This window comes from Castor canadensis, chromosome 8 (genome assembly GCF_047511655.1).
Source record: "Castor canadensis chromosome 8, mCasCan1.hap1v2, whole genome shotgun sequence".
NCBI lineage: Eukaryota > Metazoa > Chordata > Mammalia > Rodentia > Castoridae > Castor > Castor canadensis.
Genome location: NC_133393.1, coordinates 56826355 through 56852734, shown reverse-complemented (window position 1 = coordinate 56852734; position 26380 = coordinate 56826355). Strand labels below are relative to the sequence as shown.

Genomic DNA, 26380 nt, shown 5'->3' with positions numbered 1-26380 from the left:
TGACTTAAAATCCCAAAGATCTGATGGATAGCCCATAGGTTTAGAAACTGTGCTTCTGTCAAACTGATTGAACTTCTGCACTATCATAGGTCTCTATTACAGCACCTGCCCCATGTTACTTTTTTCCATGAAATACTTAGATTCCCTTAGGAAGGTGCTCTTCCTTTAGTACCTGCTCTATGTCACCTTGCCAAAAAAGCATATAGCCAGTGCTGACTGCAATTTACTGACCAAATTTAGTAATGCTATTAAATGGTATACTTTTCTTCTCTTATGTTCAACGGAGTTCTAAAACACACACACACACACACACACACACACACACACACACACACACACCCCAGAAGTAGGAAAGACAGGCCAGTAATTAGCTATAAAAAGACCAAATCCACTGAAATAGCCTTAGATTCTATTCTGTGGCCATCTATTTCAACCAGGAATGGGGGTCTTTTTATTTTTACAACTTCAGTTCTTAGCACAATATCTGGCACATAATAAAGGCTCAATTTTTTAGTAAATAAATAAATTAGTAGGATAAGAATATATAAATTTGCAGGTTTCTGTAACTTCAATGGATTTATTTACATTTTTGTTCCCAGGAGATTAAGAAGCACTTAGCTGGGCATGGTGGTACATGCCTGTAATTCCAGGCATAGGTAGGTTAAGGGGAGAATCACAAGTTCCAGGCCAGCCTGGGCTACATAGAAAAACTGTATCTCAAAAAAAAAACAAAACCAAAACAAACCAACCAAAAAACAACATGAGCTTGGGGTATAGCTCACTGGTAGAAAGGGCTCTAGCATCTTTGAGGCTCTGGGATTTAATCCCCAGCTCCACAAACACAAAACAAAACAAATCGTAAAAATTTCATAAAAACTCTCGATTTTAAAAAAGAACTTTGTTTTTTAAACATTAAATGGGAAAAAGAATTACTTAAAAGGCTTTTAATAATTTAAAGTAGGGGTATATTCTTTCTCCAGCTTTGGAATGCCTTAAGATTTTTTTTTTAAGAAAATGAGGAATGAGAAGATTGGTTAAGAAATACTTATTAATCATTTCTTTCATCAGTGCTCTCAGTCAAAAAAATCCAGGAGCATACCTGTACTTGAACAAACTGGGCTTGTTACTCGGTGCAGAGAAGGAGAAAAAACACCCTTTGGGGATGTCTAAGTCAATAGAGAATCTGTGCCAGGCTTTGGAGATAGGACTGAGGGAGGGGCTGAGGAAATGGAGACTTGCTTAGGACTGGGAGCTATCAGAAATCAAGGCAATTCTGTGACAGTAGCTATCTCAATAAATCTGGTCTGTTTATAAAGGAGCAAAGACCTAAGTGAATATTCAGATGTAACTGGGGATAGGGTACAGCTCAGTTGTACTTGCCTTGGGTTTGATTCCCAGTGCCACAAAGAAAGGAAGTAAATACAAGAAAAATTAAAATGCTGTAATTGATTAGCAAGCAGCAGTTGTTAACTTAATGAGAAAGAAGGACACTGGTATTTTGTAGATGACATAGTGACTTGCTTGCTATTCTTATAAGGTTACATATGTCCCACAGGAAAACAAAATGGCTTAGTTGTGAGCATTAGGTCAGTCTGTAGTAACAGTGAGACCTTATTTGTGAGAGGCAGATCAATTTCAAGACATAAGGGTGTGCTTTTGATTTATTTCTCAATCACAAGCCACATAAAGGTGAAAGATTTTAAGCAATCAAATTATGTGCTGGTGATCCATTAACTGCCTCTCAACTCCTAATCCAGTGCATGCTATACCTGGTTGGATTCTTAAGCAATTTCTTTTAGGGTGAGCACAATATTAAGCTCTGCCAGCAGAGGGCAATGGAGAGACACCACATGGGGAAGGGGCTTCTTGGTCCCAGTGTGCCATGTACAGTGGCTTGTTCTTGCTACTGCTGTACAGTTGGGTACCTGCCCCAGGCACATGATGACAGTGAGCAGTCCCACAGCAACTGGGCTCAAGGGTTATCTTCCTAGGGCCATCTCAACCTGGATACTATACATTCTGACCTCACACACCATGTGGTGCCCTAAGAGCTCTTGTGGGCCTACTCACCAGCCACCACTCACTAGTGTCTTGGAGGCTTATTTTTTGCTAGACTGGTGACCAAGGCCCAGCTCTGGCCCAGGTAACCTACTGACCTTCTCCATACTTTGCAAACACTCCTTCTTTAGTGAGATATAAACCTTAGTCTTGGGATGAGTCCCACTTCCATTTTGTTCTTTCTTGGTATCCTTTACAGTTTTCTTTACAGCTACTCTCCTATTATAGCATCGTAATACTTGACATTACATTCCTGTTTAAATTACTACATGGTTTCTGTCTCCTGGCTGGACCTCAGCTGAGAGGCACAGGGATTTGAGCAGTCAGATCAAAATCCTAGCAACTTGGCTATTTAACTATTAGTGGGGGAAATGTTCAATCTCCTAGAAAACAAAAAGCCTTCAAGCAATGTTTACTAATACCTTAAGTTATTTTCTTCCTCTGATTATGGAAAACAACACCATAGGAAATGAAAATAAATTACGCACTTCCTCCCCCTCTATTCGACATTAAAAGTAGAACTACTGTGATTTATTTTTCCTTCACCTCACTCCAATCACTTGTGGTGTTTTACAGTAAATAAATGCTTCTTTAGTTCTGTGATACATTCTACCAAATTGTCAAACCCAAGGGATAGGAGAGTGTCCAGAAACCCCTGGATTTATAGTCAGCTGGACCCAGGTACCCCATTAGTGGCTGGAATCATAAGTGACAGGTCTCATAGAACTGAACAGCCCTAAACCTCTAGAATTGGACCTTAACCCTGGGTACTGTCAGAACTGAACTGAATTATTGGATATCCAGTTAGCATCAGAACTGGTGAGTGTCAATGAGGAAAAAGCCTCTCATTTGGTATTAGAAATTACCTCTTATTTGAGGTCAGAAAACACTGGATTTGCTAGAATGGTCCACACTCATGGCAACATGTAGTTTGGGAAGAGACACAAGGGTGGGGATCCTTTGATTCCTTGGTGTCACATGGTCACCCATGGTTTGGAGCCACAGACATGATGGGATCAGTTACCAAAGGTAAAAGTTACCAATGGAATCTAGAGATGGATCCAACTCCTGGGGAGCTGGTTCACTGGATACTTAAATAAAATATAAATTCTCTTGGTTGTTGTATGTAAGATCTAAAAAGAAATTAAGAGAGTGCTGTGTTAAGACTATGATGCTGGAATAAACTCAAATGTCAGTTGGTCTAAGTCTGACCACTAATCTCAAAGCCACCCCAAATGGCAAATTACATGGAAACAACAAAGAGTTGACCTCTGGTCACCAGGAGTCCACCCGGGAGAAGGGCAAAAACCAAGAAACCATTGAAACTAGGGCATACAATGTAAGTTTTTCTCTCATTTTCTGGATCAGTATCATCAGCTTCCTAACGAACTTTCATCATAGTGATTAATTTAGGAGCAGTATCTTTTGTTTTTAAATGCTGCAGGAGTGGAAGAACATGCATGAGTTAATTGAGGCCTACATGCTCACTATGGAACAATCACACATGACTACACATGATCTAGTCACACAGTAAATTATTCCTGAGGGAAGAGCCAGTTTCAGGGACTGGATAAAAGTCACTGTAAGGTCTGTTTACCTTCGGGAGGGGACTGCCTGACATCTACTGTAAATGTCAAGTGGAATACCACTGATAGAACAGCCAAACTTGTATGATGGCCCTGTAGCTCTCTGGCTTTATGATAATTAGGATACATCCACTGAGTGTGCCTGTTACCCAGGTCAAATGCTGCAGTTAATGAGGAGGTTCCTTTTATGCGGGCACCTCATAATCTTACTGCTGTAAAGGTGAACAAGCTGAGGAGCCTTACTGAATTTGCTGTTTTGGCTTCCTCTCATTTTACAGATGATGTAGTAAGAGAATATGGAGTTGAAGAGGGGAGAGACAAGGCACTTGTCCCAGCAGGGTGGAAATTTTTCAGTGGTTAAAACAAAATGGGGTGAATAAAATAGACATGTTAAACAAATGTCTTAACATAGCACTGTGGGAGGCTGGGCAAACTAAAGAGATCTCCTGAAGATTTTTCAACATTAAAGGGCCTAAACAAGTCTATTCTTTTTGACCTAGTTTGGAGAAATATAAAGTGTGGGAAGGCAAAGATTGTAAGAAGAAATGAACTGTAATCTGCTGGGTAAAAGATTAGTCAAGATAAAGACTGACAAAAGGACTAGGGTCTCTTGGCTCAACCTCTTGAGGGGGTGTCAAACCTAATAAACAGAAGTGCATGACATGGTCAGGGGTGAGAAGTTTCTGGGACTCCTTAAAGGTGCCTCATTGCACTGAGGTCCCTAAATCTGTTAGTGAAGTCTTAACACAGGCTACAATCAGAACAAAAGACTATAAAAATGTTAAGGCTGATAGGATTAAGATGGAAGTTTGAAGTAAATTAGAATGTTTACACAGGCTTTACCTGAATGTTTTATGGGAATGGATCTTATGTCTGACGAGGAACACTTTCCCTATCTACTACTGTAGAACAGAAAGCATATAAATCCACCCTTCAAGCAATATTAATTGAACATGCTAAATGAGAAAGAATAAGACTCCATAAGCCCACAGCATAGAATGTAAGCTACAGTGCTGGTACAGACAAATCCTTTCCAACAGCCTTACACAGCTAGGCCAAAAGCCTGTAAGTGGCTCCCAATGACAACTACTAGGGCAATGGACTAGAAAATTTCCATTTGAGGGGCAATTACTAGCTTATATTCAGATATTAACTGAAATTGTCCCTATGACCAAAGAACATCAAATAATCTTGATACCCAAAGTTTCCATGATGTCTTGAGATAGGTCAGAAAAACTCTCATGGGGGAGGGTATTGTCCAGAACAGTTCAATAATGATATGTAAATAGTTTATACTGGATCTTGTTACTAAGGGAGGGCAAGAAGGAGATTCTCACAAAGCACAGAGCCTCTTTCTCCCGCCCCCCAGAACTGACTGGAACTAAATGAGAAACAATTATCTTTTGTTACCACTCAACTGACCAAAAAAGAGCTGCTTGGTTTATGTATGGCAATTCCAAGGTGAATGGACACATCCCATTTTGAAGGTCACTTGAATCAAAGAAGGTAAAAACAAGTCAGCTCAGTAGGCCACTGACTCATATGCTCTTTTCCTAGCAGTGACAGAAGAGCTGAACCAAGGGTAAAAGTCCCAGTGACTTGTTTTTTACAGCCTGATAGGCAGAAGCCAATGGCCTGGTTATATGGTCAGATAGATGGGCAATGGAAAACTGGACTATTAAAGGGATATCTGTATGAGATAGTCTCATGTGTCTATTTCAACTGACTCAAATAAAGTCTGCCCTACTGTTTTAAAATATCATGAGTAATTTTTAATAATATTATGTTTATCATAAGATAAAGCTAATAGTATTAAATATATTGGTCAAAGGTGATCAAATTCTACTGCACTAAGGATCCAGGTCATGGAAATCCACTCTTTGTCAACAAAATATCAGATTTTATGATTTATACACTCCATAAACAATAAAGTTCACCTGAACATAACTACTAATTTGTGATTAGAAGCTCCCAACTTTTTCAAGAAAACTGCAAGTAGCTTCTACTTTCTGGTAAGATTAATCCACACAATTTACAAGGGAGGAGAAGCACCAAGAGGAGGGCAGAGGAGTGCTGCCAAAGGCACACAGTGTGGGGAGGACAGTGGTAACTGCTTATTTTCTTTGTGAACAGCCAAAGGAGGTACGCAAGGCTCAAAAAATGTTCCAGAGGCTTTAATTACTGGTATCACAAGTTAGACGCTGGTGTTTAAATTCGCCATCTTTTATTCCTCCACTGTTCTTTTGAAAAGAAGATCATACTCACATCTTCCACTGTACTACTCCACACATTTCAAGGTTTCAGAAGAAAGTACTTTTTTTTTTTTTTTAATTTGGGGTCTGAGCAAAGCGCCTTCATCTCCTGGGTCCTGGGTGCATTCTTCACTTAAAATTTCTAGCTAATTACCACTGCAAAGTGACTGTGATGCACACCCACTCTACATAACAGATTGAATTGATTAAACAAGTTATGGACCAGAATTTTAAATCAATCTAGATGGATTTTCATCACAGAAATCCATTTACTTTGATGCAGTTTGGGTTTTTATGGTAATTGTTTAGTACTTGAAATGTTTTTATTTATGGCATAGATTTATTAGTGAGTAAGAAATGAAATATGTTCTTAAATTCCCCTTACACAGAGTCAGGAAGGGTGAAGAAAGGTCTAAGAGTGCAAGTCAATATAATGATTCTTTTACTTCATTCATTTAGATGAAATGTCTTTCTTTGATATGATAGGCTTAATGTTAAAATCTGCATTTACACAGAGGTTTCATTTCATCCTCCACAAGGACTTAGCTGAAGAATTAGGGCTGAAGAATGAGTAATGATTTAAAAATAAATAGAGATAAGCAAGGAAAGGTGAAGTGCGGTCCCAATACAGTTAACCTGGTGGCTCAGCACTATGGAGAAAGACGTACTGAAACCCAGTTCTTGGAGCCACCACATTACTTATGTGCTGCATGATTCTGGGCTGATTACTTAGCCTCTGAGCCTTAATACCCTCCTCAATAAAACATGGACAATAGCACTAACTCATTAGTGAGGGGATTAAATGCAGGGGAAACCCCAAAACATACAAGCTTTTCTGTAGCACAATTCCTGATATAGAGTGTAGTGAATGGTTATAAAACTCACTGTATGGGCCATTTTTTCTACACAGCACTTAGGAAAAAAATCTAGTTCTAGGAGCCAGGTACAATGGTGTATGCCTCTAATCCTAGCTACTTGGGGGGCTGAGAATATGAAGCCAGCCTTGGCAGCACAGGCAAACCCTGTGTCAAATTTTAAAAGTCTAGTTCTATAATCTCAGGATTCACTCTTTCATTCTCAGCATATGACCAAACTACCAAAAAATACTCAGAGTACAAAAACATGTTCATAAATATTCTTTGAAACTAAAATAAATTGATAGATAATAATCAACCAAAATGTCTCAACAGACTCCTTAAACCAAATGGGACACTAATCAAACAGTTCAAAAAGGTAAGGGCTCAGGACAGACAAGCAGTTGAGACATAAAGATCTATTTTAAAAAGCAGGCTGGAGGAGTGGCTTAAATGGTAGAGCACTTGCCTAGCAAGCATGAGGTCCTGAGTTCAAACCCCAGTACCACCAAAAAAACAAAAATAAATGTATTACCAATGTGTTCTCATGCCATGTGCCTGTGGCTCAGGCCTGTGATCCTAGCAACTCAGGAGGCAGAGATCAGGAGGATCATGGTTCCATGACAGCGTGGGCAAACAGTTTGAGAGACACTATCTCAAAAAAACCCTTCACCAAAAAAAAAAAACCAAACCAATAAAATGGGGGGGGGGGGGCTCAAGGTGTAGGCCCTAAGTTCAAACCCCAATACTGCAAAAAATAAAATAAAAAAAGGAAGCACAATCATGAAAAGAATGGCACACAGTATAAAACAACATTTGTAGGTTCATTTTTGTTTTGTTTTGTTTTTGCAGTGAGATATAGAACCCTGAGCCTTGCACATGTTAGGCAAGTGCTCTACCTCTGAGTTACACCCCTAGCTAGGTGCTTAATCCTAGAACAAATGCCTTTTTAAATTATTTTTTTACAGTGCAGGGGATGAACTCAGGGGCCTCACAAATGTTATACAAGCACTCTACCACTGAACTATACCTTCAGTCTGAACAAATGCCTCAACTATTTAATTTAAAAATACTATGGTTTATTAGACTAGAGAAGTGGGTTATAAATGACAGAGATTTATTTCTCACAATTCTGGAGGCAGATTCAGAATCTGGTAAGGGCCCACTTTCTGGTTCATAGACAGTATCTTCTCTTTATATCCACAACATGGTAGAAGGGGCAAGGCAACTCCCTGGGACCACTTTTCTTTTATAAGGGTTCTAATTCCACTCACCAGAGCTCTGCCCTCATAACCTAGTTACCTCCCAAAGACTCTGCCCACAGCCTAATACCATCACATTGGTGGTAAGGTTTTAATATACAAATCTCAGGGGAACACAAACTTTCAGACCATAGCAGTGACTTGTGAGACTCCAGCCTTCAATCACTAGTCCACAAGCCCTGATTCAACACAGGCGTGAAAAGACCCTCTGGACTCAGCATGTAATGAATTCCTGAAGTGGAAGGGTTGTCTTTAAGGAAAATAACTGATTTACTTAGAAAAAAAAAAAACCAAAAACCCTAAATAAAGGATCAGACAGCAAAAGACAAAACAAAACAAAAAACCAAAACTAAAAACCAACTATGGTTTAAATATAGTAATATGTTGAACCTTCAGAACTTAAGCATAATTTATAGAGGATTATACAAGACTAATAAAACTAATAGTAATTATAATAACAAGCTCTCATTTAGTCCATGCCAATTATACCCTAAGTATTTGTACAAGTTTTCTTATTTAACCTTCACAATAAATCACTGGTGGGGGGTGAACACATATTCCCCCAGAGATGAGAGGACCAAGGGAAAATTAAGTAACATGCCTATGTTTACACAGTTGGTAAGGGAGATTTGACCCCAGAATCATTATGATTTCCCAAACCAATGCATATTAAGTATCCCTAATCCAAAAATCTGAAATCTGAAATGCTCCAAGATCTGAAACTGTTTCAGTATAGACATAATGCAGATATCTGACCCTATCAACTTCATGGAAAAAAAGTAAGAGAGGAAGAGAGACTCACTTAAAGTAAAAAATTTCAGCCACAAACAAGTGACTCACAGGTAATATTGAGCATTAACAAAGTGAGAACAAGAGGAAATGAAAGCACTCAGATTGGCCACCAGGCAAGAACTTTCTGACAACAAAAAGTGAGACACTGGAACACATTATCAAATAACATAATGCAAGAAAAACTGAAAGAAAACAAACTCATGAAGGGCTGTCAACACACAAATAGTGTCAACATACACACAAGATGGGTAAGTACAAATATAGCCTACTTGGCTCAGCTTCACTTATAATTTAAAATAGAAAAATAGAAAAAGAAAAGTGGTAAAGTAAGCTTGATGGGACTGCACTACAATTCTGCCAGCCTAAATATAAGTTAGCAAAATGCTAACCCAAATATTTGTGCCACATTTTTAAAAGGAGCCATCAGAACACAGGTTCCATGTTATAATTTCCTTCAATCCACTATCTATAAGACACAACATCTCTGTTTCTTTTGTGAATTCATATTCAGATGAGAACTGGTATCCTCGTCTAGGCTACACATTAGTCACTGTAAATGTACTGGTAAAATAAAACTCAGTTTTTTGTATCATATACTAAGAGTATGCTGGGAGAACTTTGAATAAAAGGTATCACAAAGGTAAACTTCCTTTTGGGTTTTTTTTGTTGTTGTTGTTTTTTGGTAATGCTGGAGTTTGAACTCAGAGCCTCATGCTTGCTAGGCAGACTCTCTACCACTTAAGCCACTCCCCCAGCGGTAACTTCCTTTTGGGATTTAGATCCCATTCCCTCATACACACAGTCCTGGCAGAAGTATCCTTAGAACTGGAGAGTCATATCTATTTCACACCTGCACACATTCTCTTACTCACTCACATGAAATGCTCCTACTGGTATTGGTTCAAGAAGCTGCAGAGTAAACAATCTCATTTAATGTCAAGAATGGGAAGTCTACACATTCCTTGTAGTAACAGGTTTCCTCCCACTCATCAGGAAAACAGTGCTTCTTTAATGATAATCATGCTTTATCAGGAAAGAGGTTATTTCCATTAAAAATAAATATACCCAGATCAATCAGAGTAACTCTTTTGTATTCCTTCTTGTTTCTCTCTACACTCAGTGTCACCTCTAAGAGAAGCAATACTGCAGGCTTTAGTCTCACTCATATCTGTTTCTTTTACATAAACCAGAAGAGACTCCTAAACATTAATTACTTACTTCTAATAACAGAGATCAAGGAAATACAGTAGTAGAAGATCCAAGTAAGTACTTTTTCTTACAACACCTACCTTGTGAGTAGAGAAGGATCTGCATTTCTAAAAGAACACAGGTAAACACCTGCACTAGGTTTTCTAATCCCAGGAGCTCAAAGGCCTCTCGAAGAGGGTAGTCAGAGAGGGGAAGTTCATTGGGCCCAGGCCTCTGACAGATGACAGGTTCATAAACACCATAAAATTTCAGTGATCTCCCAGGAGGTGGAAGGGGGACCTCATAAAGAATATTATGGATGTAGCTCTCAAGTGGTAAGGGTGGTGGCTGCTGTGAAGTAACAGCCTTGTAAAGCTGGACGAGGAATTTCTTGCAGGCCTGCATGAAAGGTAGTGGTGTGATCAAGCATATACTTTTGGAAACATACAGGGTGTCTCTGTTGATATCATAGGAGTTGTATCGCTGGAGCTTCAAAAGGGAAGTTGTATCTCCCTCATCAATACTGCTTGCCAGTGAGTCCATGCTGCAAGAAGAAGAAGCATACACGGTGCTGTACTGCTCAGCGTTGTGCATCTGGTAAAGCGTCTGCATGGCTGTGCAGATTTGCTTACTGGTGACTTCTTCATAAAAAGTGAGAACAAAACCATAGGTTCGAGAACCATCTTCCCGGGTGATTATAAATGAGTGGAACTGAGGATCTTTATTGTCAGCTTGTGTTCTGAAAGACAGCCCTTTAGGCATGCACAACTGTGGAAGAAGAAGAAAGCATCAGAAGGCAGTCTACAAGTAACTTTAAACCAGAAAAAGATGTATGGTTTTATTTAACATAACAGGATCCAAAAGGACAGGTTTTATCTAGATTTAACTTTAGCAAAAGCCTTAAATTACAAATACATTATAAGCGCTTCATTTACACATGGATAAAATTATTATTAAAAGGAATATATACACACACACATATATGTACATACACACATGAATACAAATATATATAAAAAGAGAAAATGTTCACTGTGTGGGTATTACGTGTAGGGAGCTATATTAAGAATGAGAAGACTTGATTTGGTCCCAGTAAACCTCTAATTAAGGTGACCTTGAGCAAGTCATTACTTCTCTGAGCCTTAGGTCCTTTGTCTGCAACAGTGCTACATCAGTGACTTGAAGACAGAGTAGGCAAAGACACTTTACGTATATTTAAGTACTTCACATTCTCATCAAGATATCTAACAGGCATCTACAAGTTAACATGTCCACAAGTGAAGTCCTAAATTCTCCCTCCAAACCTTCCTGGTTGGTTAACTCCATACATCATCTAGTCTGCACAGAACAAAAACCTTATAGTAATCTTTGACCTCTCTCTTTTCTCTCAACCCATTACCTAATCCATCAGCAAACATTAGCAGTCGTGTCTTCAGATATACATTAAGGAACTAATTACTTTTTCTCTTTGGGGGTGAGGGAAAGGGTAGTACTGGGGTCTGAGTTCAAGGTCTCAAACTTGCTAGGAAGGTTGCTCTACTACTTAAGCTATGTCCCAGCCATTTTTGCTTTTGTTATTTTTCAAGTAGGTTCTCACATTTTTGCCTAGAGGCAGCCTCAGATAATAATCCTCGTATCTCCACCTCTCTCACAGCTGGGATTACAGTGTGTACTACCATGCCTGGCTTATTTGTTGAGATGGGGTCTTACTAACTTTTTGCTCAGGATGGCCTTGAACTGTGATCATTCTGATCTCTGCCTCTGTAGGCATACGTCACCATATCCCATTGGAAACAAATTACTTCCATCTTTTAACCTCACCACTCTAATCTATGCCACTCTCTTCTCTTGGCTGGATGACTATGATATCCTTTTAACCAGTGTCCTTGCTTTTACCCTTGTCAACCACAATCTATTTCTCATATAGTAGCCAATATGTTTCTTAAAAATGTTAGATTGTGCCATTCTTCTCCAACTTCCCAATAGCCTCCTCCCTCACTAAAAGCAAAGTCCCCACAATGACCTACAGCAAGGTCCTATGTTACCTGGTCCTGGTAACTCTACCCTCACTTCCCACAACTTAGCTCACCTGCTCAGTCCAGCAACACTGGCACACTGCTCCCCTGTGAACAGGGCTAGCACGCTCCTATCAAAACCTGGTGTCCCTCTCCTGGATCCCTCATTATCCACATGGCCTACTCCCTGTGGTACACTATATTTCTGGTTCGACACACTCTTCCAGAATCTTGATATGCCCCCATTAAGATATGGACTCTACCCTTCTCCTTGAACCTGGGTGGGCCACTGAGAGTGCTTATACCAGGCAGTGACAAACATTTTCTATAAAGACTCAGATAAATATTTTAGGTTCTGCAGACCACAGTCTTTTATCACAATGACACAGCTCTACTATTGTAGTGTGAAAGCAGCCATGGACAACACATACAGGAATGGTTATGGCTTTACTCTAATACGATTTTATTTATAAATATGGATGCTGGGAGCTGATGGCTCACACCTGTTATTCAAGCTACTCAGGAGGCAGAGATCAAGAGGACTGAGGTTCAAAGCCCAGGCAAATAGTTTGCATCCAAACGAGGGCTGGCAGAGTGGCTCAAGTGGTAAGGCACCTGCTTAGCAAGTGTGAGGCACTGAATTCAGGTGCCAATACTACCAAAAAACAAAAACAGGTGGATGAATTTGGACAGGGGATTGTGTTTGTCTACCCCTGACCTAATCAGTAAAATGCAATAGCAGTGACAAGTGGCACTGAGTGACTATGCAGGTAAGTCTAAAAGAGGCAGCTTCTTTAATATATGGTAATTAAAAAGAAAAGGAAAAAAGACAGCTTTCACTTCTCTCACTGGTCAGACATCTATTAATGGCTAATAAATCAAGTAAGAAGTCTGGCTAACTTGAAGCTGTCATGTTAGCAAGACCAAATGCAGAGATCACATAGAAACAGAAGGAACCCTAGTCTATTCCTAGCCCAGAAGACAGATGGATAAGTGAGTGGGCCAGTCTTCATTTGATTTCAACCTTCCACTGCTCTGACAATTAGTACAACAGAGGGAATGTCTTGCCAAACCTACCCAAATCATAGATTTCTAAGCAAAGTAATTATTTATAATTTTTATTTATTGTCCTGTGGTATTCGGAAATCAACCCAGAGCCTCTAGCACTCAGTCTAATTTTTGTTGTTTCAAATCAAGGGTCAGCAAACTATAGATTTTAGCTCAAATCCAATCTGGCACTGTTTCTTTTTTCTCCTGGAGAAACTGGGGTTTGAACTTAGGGCCTTGAGCTTGTTAGGCAGGTGCTCTACCACTTTAGCCACACCCCCAGCCCTATTTGCTTTAGGTATTTTTTGAATGGACTCTTGCTGTATGCCCAGGCTGGCCTGAACTAAGATCCTCCTGCTTATGCTCCTGTGCAGCTGGGATGATAGGCACATTGTGACAGCACCCAGTTACTGGTTGAGATCAGGTCTCTTGAACTTTTTGCACAGGCTGGCCTTGAACCGAGATCCTCCCAATCTCTGCCTTCCATGTAGCTGGGATTCCAGGTGTGAGCCGCCACACTTGGCATTGCCACCAGTTTTTGTAAACAAAGTTCCACTGGAACCCAGCTGTAGTCTCTGCTTATATATCGTCTATGGATGCTTTTGTACTACCACAGTGGAGTTAAGTAAGTGTGACAGAAAATGTATGGCCCATAGTACCTCAAATATTTACCTTATGGGAAAAAACTGCTGACCCATTCTTTAAGCCATTAAGTTGTACAGGATAGTTTGTTAGGCAGGAGCTATACGACTTGAGCCACTCTGCCAGCCCTCAAGGATGGCCTGTTATGCAGCAGTAGACAACCAAAACATCCCACTGTTTCTTTTAAGATCACTTATAAACACTATCTTAGAGAGGCGGCCTTCCTTTGCCTTTCTATAAAACGAAATGGTGTTCTCATCTTTTAAATGCTTTTTAAATGTTACTTCTCTAAACTCTTTTTTTGTATAGACAAGCAAAGCAAATAAAGCCTTGCATTACTGTATAGTATGTATTATATACATATTCTTGCTTTTTAATTTTTTCTTTTTTGTGACAGAGTTTCACTATGCAGACCAAGCTGACTAGAACTTGAGATTCTTCTGCCTCCTGAGTGCAGGGATTATAAGGGTGTGCTATCACACCTCACTCTAGGGCTCTTTAATTTTACTTGATCTCTAGATCGCAAATTATTCAAGAGCTGGATCCTATCTCAGAAACCTTAAGTATTCAAGAGAACCACTCATCAAATAATATACCATTTGTAGGCTGAGTGTGGTGGTTCATACCTATAATCCCAACTACTCAGAAAGTAGAGGTAGGAGAATTATGAGTTCCAGGCCAGTCTATCAAAGGTGGCACAAGACCCTATCTCAAAAAAAAAAAAATGCCTGGGGACATGGCTTAAGTAGTAGAACACTTGCTTTGTGTGAGCAGAGGCTCTAGGTTCAATCCCTTGTACCACCAGCCCCTTCCCCAGCAAAAAAAGAAGCCAAAATCAAAACCAAAACCAAAAAAACAATATACCACTTTGAACTTAGGGCTTAGCACTTGCAGGCAGGCGCTCTACAGACTGAGCCACATTCCAGCCCTTCCTTTTGTTTTTAGTTTCTTTTTTTAGATAAGGTCTCACATTAATTTTGCCCAGATGGTCTTGGACCAAGATCCTCCTATTTCCTCCTGAGCATCTGGTACCACAAATATACACTACCACCCATTTTGGAGCCTGAAACTGTCTTTATATTTCACACCACTGAACGTGAGATTCTGAAAGAACTAAAGTAGATTTACTTAATTCTTTAATATATGTTGAAAAGAGTTAAATCACTATGTATATTTGGCTAGAATAAGACAGACTTAGATAAAACCCATGAACACTTGGGTTTGCTAGAGGAAAAAACTGGCTATTCCTAGTCTTGGGAATAATTGTATAAAGAAAGGTCATGCACAGCAGGATCCTTTCAGCCTTCAAATTAAGGCTGCTTTCATCATAACAAGAAATCATTGAGTTACTATAGTCATAAAGACTATAGTAGGGATGGTTTGAATCATTCTCACTCCAGGCTGCTTCAAACTTGCTCAGCACAGTACATGGCATATCAGAATTTACTGAATGAACAAGAAAACAAATAAAAACAACAGTTTTGGATATAGGACCAGATTTAGTCTATCTCTTGATCCAGCCTCTTTGTATGTGGAACAAGTTCCCTTTTTACATCAAATAGGCAGTATGTGACCTCCAAAGTCAACATAAAGATATAGTTTTATTGACAGGCTTTCTTGACATGATAAACCATGTCAAGAATCACTGTTCACAATGTTTTTGAAAAGCTGCCAAATATTCTCTTAAGGGTTTGTAGCCTTCTTGAGCACACATTCAAACATTTACAGGAAAAGCTTGCCAAGAGTTGTGCTGAAAGGGAAGAAAGACTTCCTGTGCCACAGATTAACAGATGTAAGATTTCTTTCCTAAATGCTCTTCCTACAAATCAAAAAAAGTAAGAATTGCATGTGTAATCTGGGAAACATGAATTGGAAACTACTACTCTCTTTTTCATTTTTAAAAGACAAGGTCATAAATGATTAAGAACTAAAAGACACTTTATTTCTCAGAAAACCTTAGATATCAATCAAGACCTGCTTACCATTTACATCTCTTGTTAACCCACAGTATTATTACCAGCTTCTTTCTCACCTCACAATAGCTAAAAATAAAGAGTTGTTATTGGTGACCAGATGGCCATTTATCAGCAAATTCTTTAGCCAAAGCAGGCAGACTGTGGACCTCTCCCAGTCTGAGTGACCAAATGTCCTTTTTGATCTCTCTGCACCCTTTCAGGCAGTTTGGTTAGTTAATTTCTTCCTTCTTCCTTTCTTTTTGGCTAAAATTTTAGCTATTCCTTTTTCTAAATTCTATAGTTCTAGGACCCCACAGCCTCTTTCACATTATTTGAACAAAAGAAAACTTATTCAGAAAACCCAAGAGTTGGTCAGTTTGCCTGCCCTTTCTTCTTTTGTTCCTTCTCTTTCCCTTCTCCATCCCTCCACTCTCCTGCCCTTCTTTAATAAACATTTACTGTATCCTATGTATTGCATCGAACTGTGGCAACTCAGAAGAGAAATATGAAAATAATTCCTTCCTTCAGAAGGTTCACAGTCTAGGAGGAAAGGCAGACATAAACCAACAGAGTTGCAAAACATGGTGATCAGTGCTGCTAATGGAGTGTGTTCAAGATGTTATAGGAAGAAAGGAGAGAGCATTTAACTGCTAAAGAGAGGGTTTTGCTGTTGAAATTGTTCTAAGTGGAGGGGGATGAGGGAGAATGATGGAGTAGGAGAATCTAATTAAGACATTGTAAGCATATATATAAATATCACAATGAATCAACTGCCCCTGTGCAATCGATACAGGCTAATAATTAAAAAAAAAAAAGAACCACAACTACCTTCAGAATTGAAGGAGGAGGGAAGTGTTTTGCACCTGTCCTTCCCAAGGTGAGGGAAGAGAAGTATTTTAAGCAAGCAAGCAAGTATTCCTTCATTTACTCAATGATTTGAGCATCTACTATGTGCAATCCTAGGGATGTAGCAAAAAATAAGAGAAAACACTCCTGTCCTCATGGTGCTTACATTATGACAGGAGATACAGATTTGAGTCCTATCTGCATAATAATTTATTTGCAACTGGGATAGGCGCTACAAAAAGGTACAGGGTACTAAGAGAACCCAAAGAAATCTGACAGAATGTAAGAGGGTGGTAAGAGGGGGATGGGCTCTCTAAGGACACTGTTTAAAATGAAATCTTTTTTGGGGGGGCAGTATTGGGGCTTGGGTTTGAATGCAAGGTTTCATGCTTTTGAAGCAGGTGCTCTACCACTTGAGCCATGCCTCCAGCCCTAAAATGAAATCTTAAGGATCAACAATTCAGGGTGAAGGAGAAGTGGAAGAAGAGAAGCATCAGCATAAGCAAGAGCAACAGGGTGAAGAACAGGAGCAGAAGGCCAGTTACACAGTGACTGCAAGAGTCCAAGTACAAGATCTTGGGGATTCAGACAAAAGGTAGGCAAAAACAGAGAGAAGTAGACTACTCATCTGAATAGTTTTTTTCTGCCAACCTTTTATCTTTTACCCTTTGCTCCACCTTTCTTTGTGATCAAAGTAGACCATAAATTTATAGATTATAAAGAGCTATATAATAGTTACTACACTTTTAATTACCTGAAATATCATTTATCAGATGTTCCATTTTGGACAGATATACAAAATAGAATAATTAACGTTTCATACAACTTACTTAAAGAGGTTATTGAGCATGCTTTCTTAATAAGAATTCCCAGGTGCCACACATTCTTAAGAATAAAATCTATCTACTAAAACATTACATAAATAGTCATGGATGCCAATATACATGTTACCTCAAAGAGAATCTGACAGTGGGGCTGGGGGAGAGAGTGGAAAAACTTCAGTTCTGGTTCGCAAAGCTCTGTTTAAGATTAAAGGTACAAATCTGAAATAACACATGTCAATGCTGACATGTGTTAGCTCTGGGTTTAGGGTATCTGACTGTTTACTGTTCTGTTCTCTCTGTTTTATAATATTTCAACTTAGTGTGAGTACACTGCTTTTAGTACCTAATATCTGTGTGAAACTGATGACCTTTATTCAAAGCACCACTGTTGCTTGTTAGAGGAATGACTGGTATTATAGAAGGCAATGTCTTGGAGTGAGATTTTGCTAAAGGCAAGACAAAGCTTTATACCTTTAAGTGAGAATAAATTATACCTTGATACAAATGTACTTACTAATAAATCAAAGATGAATTAAGAACAGTAAATCTATAATCCAAATTCAGACTAGTTTAATTGGAGGCTGTTCAGAGCTTTTCAAGGAATACTAGTAAATCATTTTGGATTTGCAGCAAAAACCAAAATGCTGTGTGGAACTTAACCATTAAAACCCAGCCTCTGCATTTATTCTTCAGAGGGAGACTTTTGCTGTTTGCATAAAATAACCAATAAAGCTACCAAGAGGTAAAGAAAACAACAGAGACAGATCAAGGAAGCAGATAATTGCCTTAAAGATGAATGTTTTGTCATTCTGAGTGAGGTTATCCTGGCCCAAAAGACCAAAAATCGTATGTTCTCCCTCATATGTGGACATTAGGATCAAGGGCAAACACAACAAGGGGACTGGACTTTGAGCACATGATAAAAGTGAGAGCACACAAGGGAGGGGTGAGGATAGGTAAGACACCTAAAAAATTAGCTAGCATTTGTTGCCCTTAATGCAGAGAAACTAAAGCAGATACCTTTAAAAGCAACTGAGGCCAATAGGAAAAGGGGACCAGGAACTAGAGAAAAGGTTAGATCAAAAAGAATTAACCTAGAAGGTAACACAGACGCACAGGAAATTAATGTGTCAACTCCCTGTATAGCTATCCTTATCTCAACTCGTGAAAACCCTTGTTCTTTCCTATTATTGCTTATACTCTCTCTTCAACAAAATTAGAGATAAGGGCAAAATAGTTTCTGCTGGGTACTGAGGGGGTGGGGGATAGAGGGAGGGGGCGCAGTGGGTGGTAAGGGAGGGGATGGGGGCAGGGGGGAGAAATGACCCAAGCCTTGTATGCGCATATGAATAATAAAACAATAAAAAAAAAGATGAATGATTTGAAGATAGACAAAAGCTATATATTCCTCACTATTAATCCATTCAAATGATTAAAAGGTAGAAAACACATCTAGTATGGCATTTCATTTTGAGAGACTAGTATGAATTAGTACTAATACTAGTTACTGATATTATAGTAAGAACATAGTTTTGAACATCATTCTGGTATTTCATGGAAACATTCGTATTTTGAAATATTTTACTAATTTCAGAAGATCAAGTTTGTTTTGTTTATTTGTTTGTTTTGGTGGTACTGGAGTTTTGTGCTTGCTTGGCAGGTGCTCTACCACTTGGGCTACACCACCAGCCCAAGATCAAGTATTCTACTTTACTAACATTCTTACCCATTTTTCATTGCTTTGGTTATACATTCTTTTCCTTAATAACTTTCTGTTAGTTGACTGGCACAAGAAGCTGATAAATTACTTTTTGTCACTCCTGCTTGCTGACTATTTTGGTCAAGATTATTCAGACTCCTCTAAGTTTCATAAAGATAACTAAGACTGTGTGCTATCCAATATCTGTAATACTATCTTCACCAAAGATGATGCTAAGCTTCCACGGTAATACATTCCAACAAAACAGCATCTCTGCTTACTTTGTATTGGCTAGTAGTTTAGAATATAACTACATTGTGCTATGTAAAAAAATCAAAGTCAAATGCCAAGTGATTTAGGCATTTGTCCTTACAAAAAGCACTAAACTTCCCTGGAGCAAGCCCAAACTGGAAAGGCTTTACTATGACCCAGAAATACCACTAAAAGTCCATTGTGATCTGTATCTTTTTTTTTCTTTAAATGGTACTAGAGTTTGAACTCAGTGCCTCAGGTTTGCTATGCAGGTGCTCTACCATTTGAGCCACTCCATCAACCCTTTTTGGCATTGGACATTTTTGAAGAGAGGGGCTTGTGAACTATTTGCCTGGGCTGGCTTTGAACTATGATCCTCCTGATTTCTGCTTCCCAAGTGGCTAGGATTATAGGCGTGAGCCACTGGAACCAGGCTCCATGTCATTTGTGATACAAATCAAAACTAAGACACATAGTTTTTTCTCTTGAGGAAGCAGCTTGGCAGGTAAGAAAAAAAATGAGCTAGAGAGTAAAAATGATCTGGATTTAGCCTTGGATACTTACTACATGACTCTGAACTACATGACTCTGTGAAATATGACAAGAAATCACACTGGGTAAATATAAACATATATGTGAAAATAACATTCCTGAAGTACCTAGCAGACATGTGCTAACCTAGCAGGCATGCCCTAAATGTTATTCTCCTTTCATTAAAGCGTATCATAATGGATCTTCTAATTATACCTTCAAAATTCTGTCAGCCCACCATTAATCACTTCTGTGTCTATCATGCCTGGTCTCTGATTTGATCACATTGGGGCCTCTTGAAATACGTAATCAGAGTTGATGGAAATCTAAAATATTATCAAGGCTTCTAAGCAAGGCTCTTCCTAAGTGATCAGAAAAGTATGACTTATTTCATTTCTGAGAATTCCTGGGGAGACTTTCAACCACCATTTGTAACTCAGTATACAGACTGAGATTCCTTATAAACAAATTCCTATAAATGTTTAAATGATGCACTTAAGTTCCTTCCCATCTTCATGTTATCTGTCAAAATGAAAAATTACAGGCCAACAGTGTATCATTCCTTAAAATACGGAAACTGTAACCATGCTCCTTTCATCAGGCAAACAAAGTAGTATCACTGCTTATCAAAGCATCTATATATTAATGCAAACCCACAACATAGTTTAATAGTGGGAAATAAAATGGGCTTTGAGGTTCTGTTATATACACTCATTAGCTTTGGGAACCCTGGGTAGGGAACCTAATTTCTTTGAGCTTCAGTTTCCATATCTATAAAACATGGACAACATTGTATCTATCATAGAATTACTTAAAGGATTAACTTAAATGAAATAATGTAGGCACTCCAGCTATAGTCATCACTGCCATCTTAATAAAATAAAAGGAAGGTTTAAGAAAAAATGGAGGGAAAAAATACATACCATGTTCACTGCATCTTGATCAAAAGGGTTCCATTCTATATTCTGAGGGTAGTGGGCCAAAACTTTGGATTTGAATGTTCTTCTCAAAGGACTCTGATCAAAATTTTCACCTATAACAAATAATTAATAATTAATGGCTAGAACTTTTCATGAATGTCATAGCTTTTATCTTGTATATAAATTTACTGATTATGTTGAAATCCAGTTCAAGTTTTCTATCACTTAGCAGTCTGAATTGTAAAATTCTCAATGGACACCAGAAAACTGTTAACAAGAGATCACTTAAAACTTTAGAATCTGAGTTTTAAAATCTTAGCTATACAACTGAGCATCAAAATATGCTAATAGAATCACTGATGAAATATAATTATTGTGCTCATTTCAACATATGGTGATAAAAATTTTACATGGAAACAATTCACTAAACACGAATTTTGATTTAAGCTAATTCTTCTTATGCTGAAGTTTTCATGCATAGAGAGCTCTAATGCTGTGCAGAGGAAGCAAGTTTGTGTTGCCACAAAAATCTCTGCTGTACGTGATTCTACATCCAGACTCTTCAATAACAGAATTAACAAAATTAGAAACATCATTGTTGAGTTTTCTAGTGGAGAGAACATATTAAACACACTAACTTTTTAAAAGAAATGAGCTATTTAGTCAGATTCATCACCTGTCAAAATTCTGGAAAGATAAAAGTAGAATATACTTTATTTTATATAAGAAAATTCAGTAATACCTGCCGGATAAGTTCTTTATTCTCCTGGACCAAATTCATTCTCATAAAACCTGTTATTTTAAATACCTTAGTATCATAAAATATTTTAATTAAAAACTTTTTAATATTTTACATTTCCAATGTTGTAAATTTCCAATGTCAGAAAGTCAAAATCAAGGAAGACCTTGAAGCAACTTCATTCTGTCTTCTATGTTTTCCTATTTAAATTGGAATTAAGTATGAAGCACTTACAGCAAAATATGTTACTTACCAGGATTTGCATAATTAAAAATATCACAAAGCAGTCTGATTTATAAGCGATACTCTGACATCTTGTTACTCAGTCTCCATTTTGGGAAAAATATGAAAAATAGATACTAAAAATACCTTTGAGTGAGTGAAAAACTTAACAGATCACAGAAGGAAGGAAAAAAATCACTCTAAAATCTTGTTAGAGACTGCAATATGAAACACAGAGGAGATTTTTTTGAATAAGAGCACATAATTTTAATATATTTGCTGAGGCAACTACTGTTTCTGATTGAAGCCCAGAGGTAATGGTAAATTTCCTTTGTATTCTTCTGACTCATTTAGCCAAGTACCACATCTCTGCATCTTTCTACTATAGTTCCATCTTCTAAGAGAGCTTTTACCTCCAGAAGAAAAAATGCTAAAGGCATCCCTAAAGAGACTATATCAAATTTTGCATCATGTTCCTAAATTAAATAAACATCAAAAATGTCAATGGAGATACGGGAAACTGTCCATTAGTAAATATGGCTGAGAAAGATAAGGTCCAGAATTGTTGATTTCTGGGTAAATCATGCCCTTAAGCTGATGCTAGATTTTCATAAGAACACTGAGAATTCTTAGATTATTTCACTTCATTTTAGGTTCAAGAAACAAAAAAAAGAGGAAAACTCTCTCTGGTTCTAAACAGCCATGCTGTGCTACCAATACAGTAACAAGCATATCTTCAGATAATACAGAGCCACAAGGAGCCCTCTTCTTTGCCCAGCAATAAAGACTGGGAATGCTTATTTTTATCACCCATAAATGTAAGTAAAATATGAAACACTGCAGAATCAGAAAAACACTACATAAAGCCAGGTCATAACTCCTTGTAACACTTACCTTTTAATGAATTCCTGCCTGTGTATGGTTAAAATAGTAACATTATCTTCATTCATATATCAAGTTATTAATAGGACACAAGATAAATCACAGAAGTCATGACAGTGCCCCAATATAATTATTCTGTTACCTAAGGAACACTACATCTTCTTGAAACACAATGAATCAACTAGGGAAGGAAATTACCTCCAGAAAGAATTTCACAAAAATATAAGACTTACAAAAGAAAAACAAAACCACCACCACCATAACCACCACCTCTCTCACTTTCATCACCTTCACCACCACCACCACCACCACAACCACATCTCTTACACTGTTGAAAAGGCAGCAATAGGAAAGATCATTGTTATAGACACAGCTGTCTTGGCAAATATTATTTTGAAAGAAAATAAGGAAGGAATCGACTATTTAGAAATTCTGAAATCATTGGTAAGGATTTAGAAACAAGTGGCATAGTTATTCCTACTAATCAAAAAGAAACCCTGTAGATGCCTTTTGGGCACAGGAGATGGGGAACGACATACTCTTTTCATTTTGAATGCATGTTTTCTAAACTTGAAACTTAGAATTTACTGCTAGTACTAAGTAGGAAAACTGACCACATTTAATAATCTGGATTCCTAGGAAGTAGAACTTATACATCAATATTCTTAACTTAAAATAAAATCTACCTTTTAAATATTACCCTGAAACAAACAAGTATTATAAATTTGTATAAATATTAATATCCTTGTAAGGCCTTGGCTTCAATTCCCAGCACTGTCAAAAAATTAGCTCAAATATTAATGTCCATGACATAACTATATAAAGACTTAATTCCAAATAATATTGCCAAGTAACCTAATAAATACAAGCTGCAATTAAGCCTTTCTTTCTAAGAAAGTGAGAAATACATGCCAAGACAGCTTAAAGACTAGTGATTACATTTTTTCAAGAGTTGAGGCAAATGAGGTCTTTATGAAAATTAAGATGCAGATGACAGAACAGAATACAAAATAATGCCTACAAGTTTGTCCAAGTAAAATTGAAGGGAGAAACACTTAGAATGGGCTTGGGGTGAAATGAAATAATAAATTCCAACTCCTCATCCTTTCTTTTTTAACTGTTATTTTTACCTGAAGTCGTATTTGCAGCATCTTGGCTCTTGCCATGACGATCTGCTTCTAGCCATTGGTACAAAACTACATAATGTAACAGAAACAAAAAAGCTTTATGAACAAAGAAACAAAAACAAAAATGACTTTGAAGAATGGAAAATGACAATAAAAATTAAACAAAAGCCATTAAACATGAAATAGTAACATCAAGAATATAACTCAACATCAGTGGAATGTAGCTTACAAGCTATTAGTAATAAGAAAGCAAAGAGAATAGGTAATTTTAACATAATATGTGAAATGCTGTTTAAGCACAGTTATCTATACGGGGAAAGCACATATATATTCTTAATGCTAAATTCAAGAAAAAATATCAAGAGATAGTGTTTCTACAGTGAGATACAATGAAGTATGATAGTGAGATTAAGTGACTAACTTTGAAAATTGTGTCCCAACCACTGCACACCTATTAGAATGAACTAAGGCCAAAACAAATGGCTATACCAAATGCTTACAATGATGTTGAATGAGAGAACTCTCATTTATTGCAGGTGGGAATGCAAAATCGTGTGCCTACTTTGGAAGATAGTTTGGCAATATCTTAAAAGGTTAAACATAGTTTTGACATATAATACCATAATTCCAGTCAAAGTAAATATGAGTAAAACAAATTCCAAGAGGGATCTATAATATACCTGAGAAGTACTCAACAAAACTGTCAAAGACATCAAAAACAACAAAAATCTGAGAAGCTGTCATAGCCAGAGGAGCCTAAGGAGACCTAATTGCTGAATATAAAAATCGTGTATTAGATGGGATCTTATAAGAGAAAAAGAACATTAGGTAAAAACTAAGAAAATATGCACAGGATACAGACTTTAGTTAATTATGTATCAATACTGATTCATTAGCTGTAACAAAGGTACTATACACTACTATAAGATGGTAATAATAGGAGAAAAGATATATGCAAACTCTGGATTATCTTCTCAATTTTTCTGAAAATGTAAAACAGCTCTAGAAAAACAAGTGTATTGCAAAAATTATATTCTAAAGTTAGGTATGGTGGCATGCCTATAAGCTATGTAGAAGGCTAGGGCAGAGGACTGAAACCCAGGAGTTTGGCGTCAGCCTGGGCAACACAGTGGTGAGACCCCACCACACACAAAGAAACATTTTACATTCCAGTATTTAAGGGAAGGACACAAGCATACATTGTATCAACCTCAGAAATAATGTACCTATCATAACTCACTCTGTGCAAGTGCAAGGGCTGGGTGTGATGTAATCCTAGTATTCTGGAGGCTGAGGCAGGAGAATTTTGAGCTCAAGGCCAGCCTGGGCTACACAGCAAGATCCTGTCTCAAAATAAAATAGGCCAAGGCATGGTGGTTCACAGCTGTAAACCCAGCTATAGAGGTGGTAAAGATTGGGAAGATCATGTTCAAGGCCAACCCAGGCAAAAAGTTAGTGAGATACACCCCCACACACCATCTCAACTAATAAACTGGATGTGGTGGTGTGCACCTGTGCTCCCTGCTACATGAGAAGTCTTAGGAGGATTTGTGGTCCAGGCTAGCCCAGGCAAAAACTCAAGACACTACCCAAGAAATAACTAAAACAAGCCAGGCACCGGTGGCTCACAACTGTAATCCTAGTTTCTCAGAAGGCAGAGATAACCAAGGTTCCAAGACAGCCCAGGGAAATACGTCACGAGACCCTATCTCAAAACAAAACAAAACAAAACAAAACAAAACAAACCCATCACAAAAAAGGGTTGGTGGAGTGGCTCAAGGTACAGGCCCTGAGTTCAAACCCTAGTATGGCAAAAAAACAAAACAAACAAACAAAAAAAAAAACAAGAAGAAGAAAAAAAAGAATTAACTGAAGCAAAAAAAGAGCTAGGGTGTGGCTCAAATGGCAGAGCACTTGTCTAGCAAGCACAAGGCCCCAAGTTTAAACCCTGGTACTCCCAAAAATGAAATAAAACAAACATAAGCTAAAATTTGTTCTGGACTAAGATAAGATCCCATTTGACCAACTATCTAGTTAGGTACAGGCTAACAATAAACTCATGCTAGAACTCAGTAACTTAGCAGCTTTGAAGAGTATTAAAAGTTCTGGCTGTCTCTTACAGCCTACTTGTGTCTACAACTATTATATATCCCTAAAGAGATGTCAGAGTCTTTCCTTTAAAGAGTCAAATAATTGGAATCTGGCACCAATAGCCAAGAAACCATCCCATCCACACTCCAAGGCTTGAATGATCCTAAGACAAAAGGAAAGTCCAGCTTCTCTGTTATCTACTCATAGACATGCCAAGAGTTCTATATCCTAAAAAGGTTTGCAGAAACTCACCCCCCCACACACCCACAAAAATGAATATCCTGAAATCATCAAGGAAGTTACTGAATTTCTAAAGACAGTCAGAACTGTGAACTGACATTTACCATCCTGGATATTGGCCCCAAACAGACCTCTGAACAGACATGCATCCAGGTGAGGGTGCCCCAGAGAGTACATAGGTCAGTATTTATCCACGGACACACAGCAGATACTGCATGCAGGTAATCCCTAGGACTACTTACCAATAATTCCCATCATTTCATACTTCCTGATTTTAAATGAAACGTAAAAACAAAAATAAAAGCTATTCCAAGTCAACTTACACTGAAAATTGTACAAACCAAAATCATTTTAAA

At 38.0% G+C, this 26380-nt stretch overlaps 1 protein-coding gene across 6 annotated transcripts in view; it reads right to left on the bottom strand.

Moving 5' to 3' along the window:
- Dennd5b (DENN domain containing 5B) overlaps positions 1–26380 on the bottom strand; it is a 156547-nt gene that overhangs the window by 67603 nt on the left and 62564 nt on the right. For 5 of the 6 annotated variants that reach the window (XM_074083011.1, XM_020178139.2, XM_020178137.2 and 2 more), the window contains 3 exons: positions 23697–23762; positions 20727–20836; positions 10094–10760 (listed from right to left, as the gene is read on the bottom strand). In XM_074083011.1, coding sequence (XP_073939112.1) covers positions 10094–10760; positions 20727–20836; positions 23697–23762 — 843 coding nt within the window. The remainder of the gene's footprint in view (positions 1–10093; positions 10761–20726; positions 20837–23696; positions 23763–26380) is intronic. The other variant, XM_020178138.2, reaches the window with a different exon arrangement.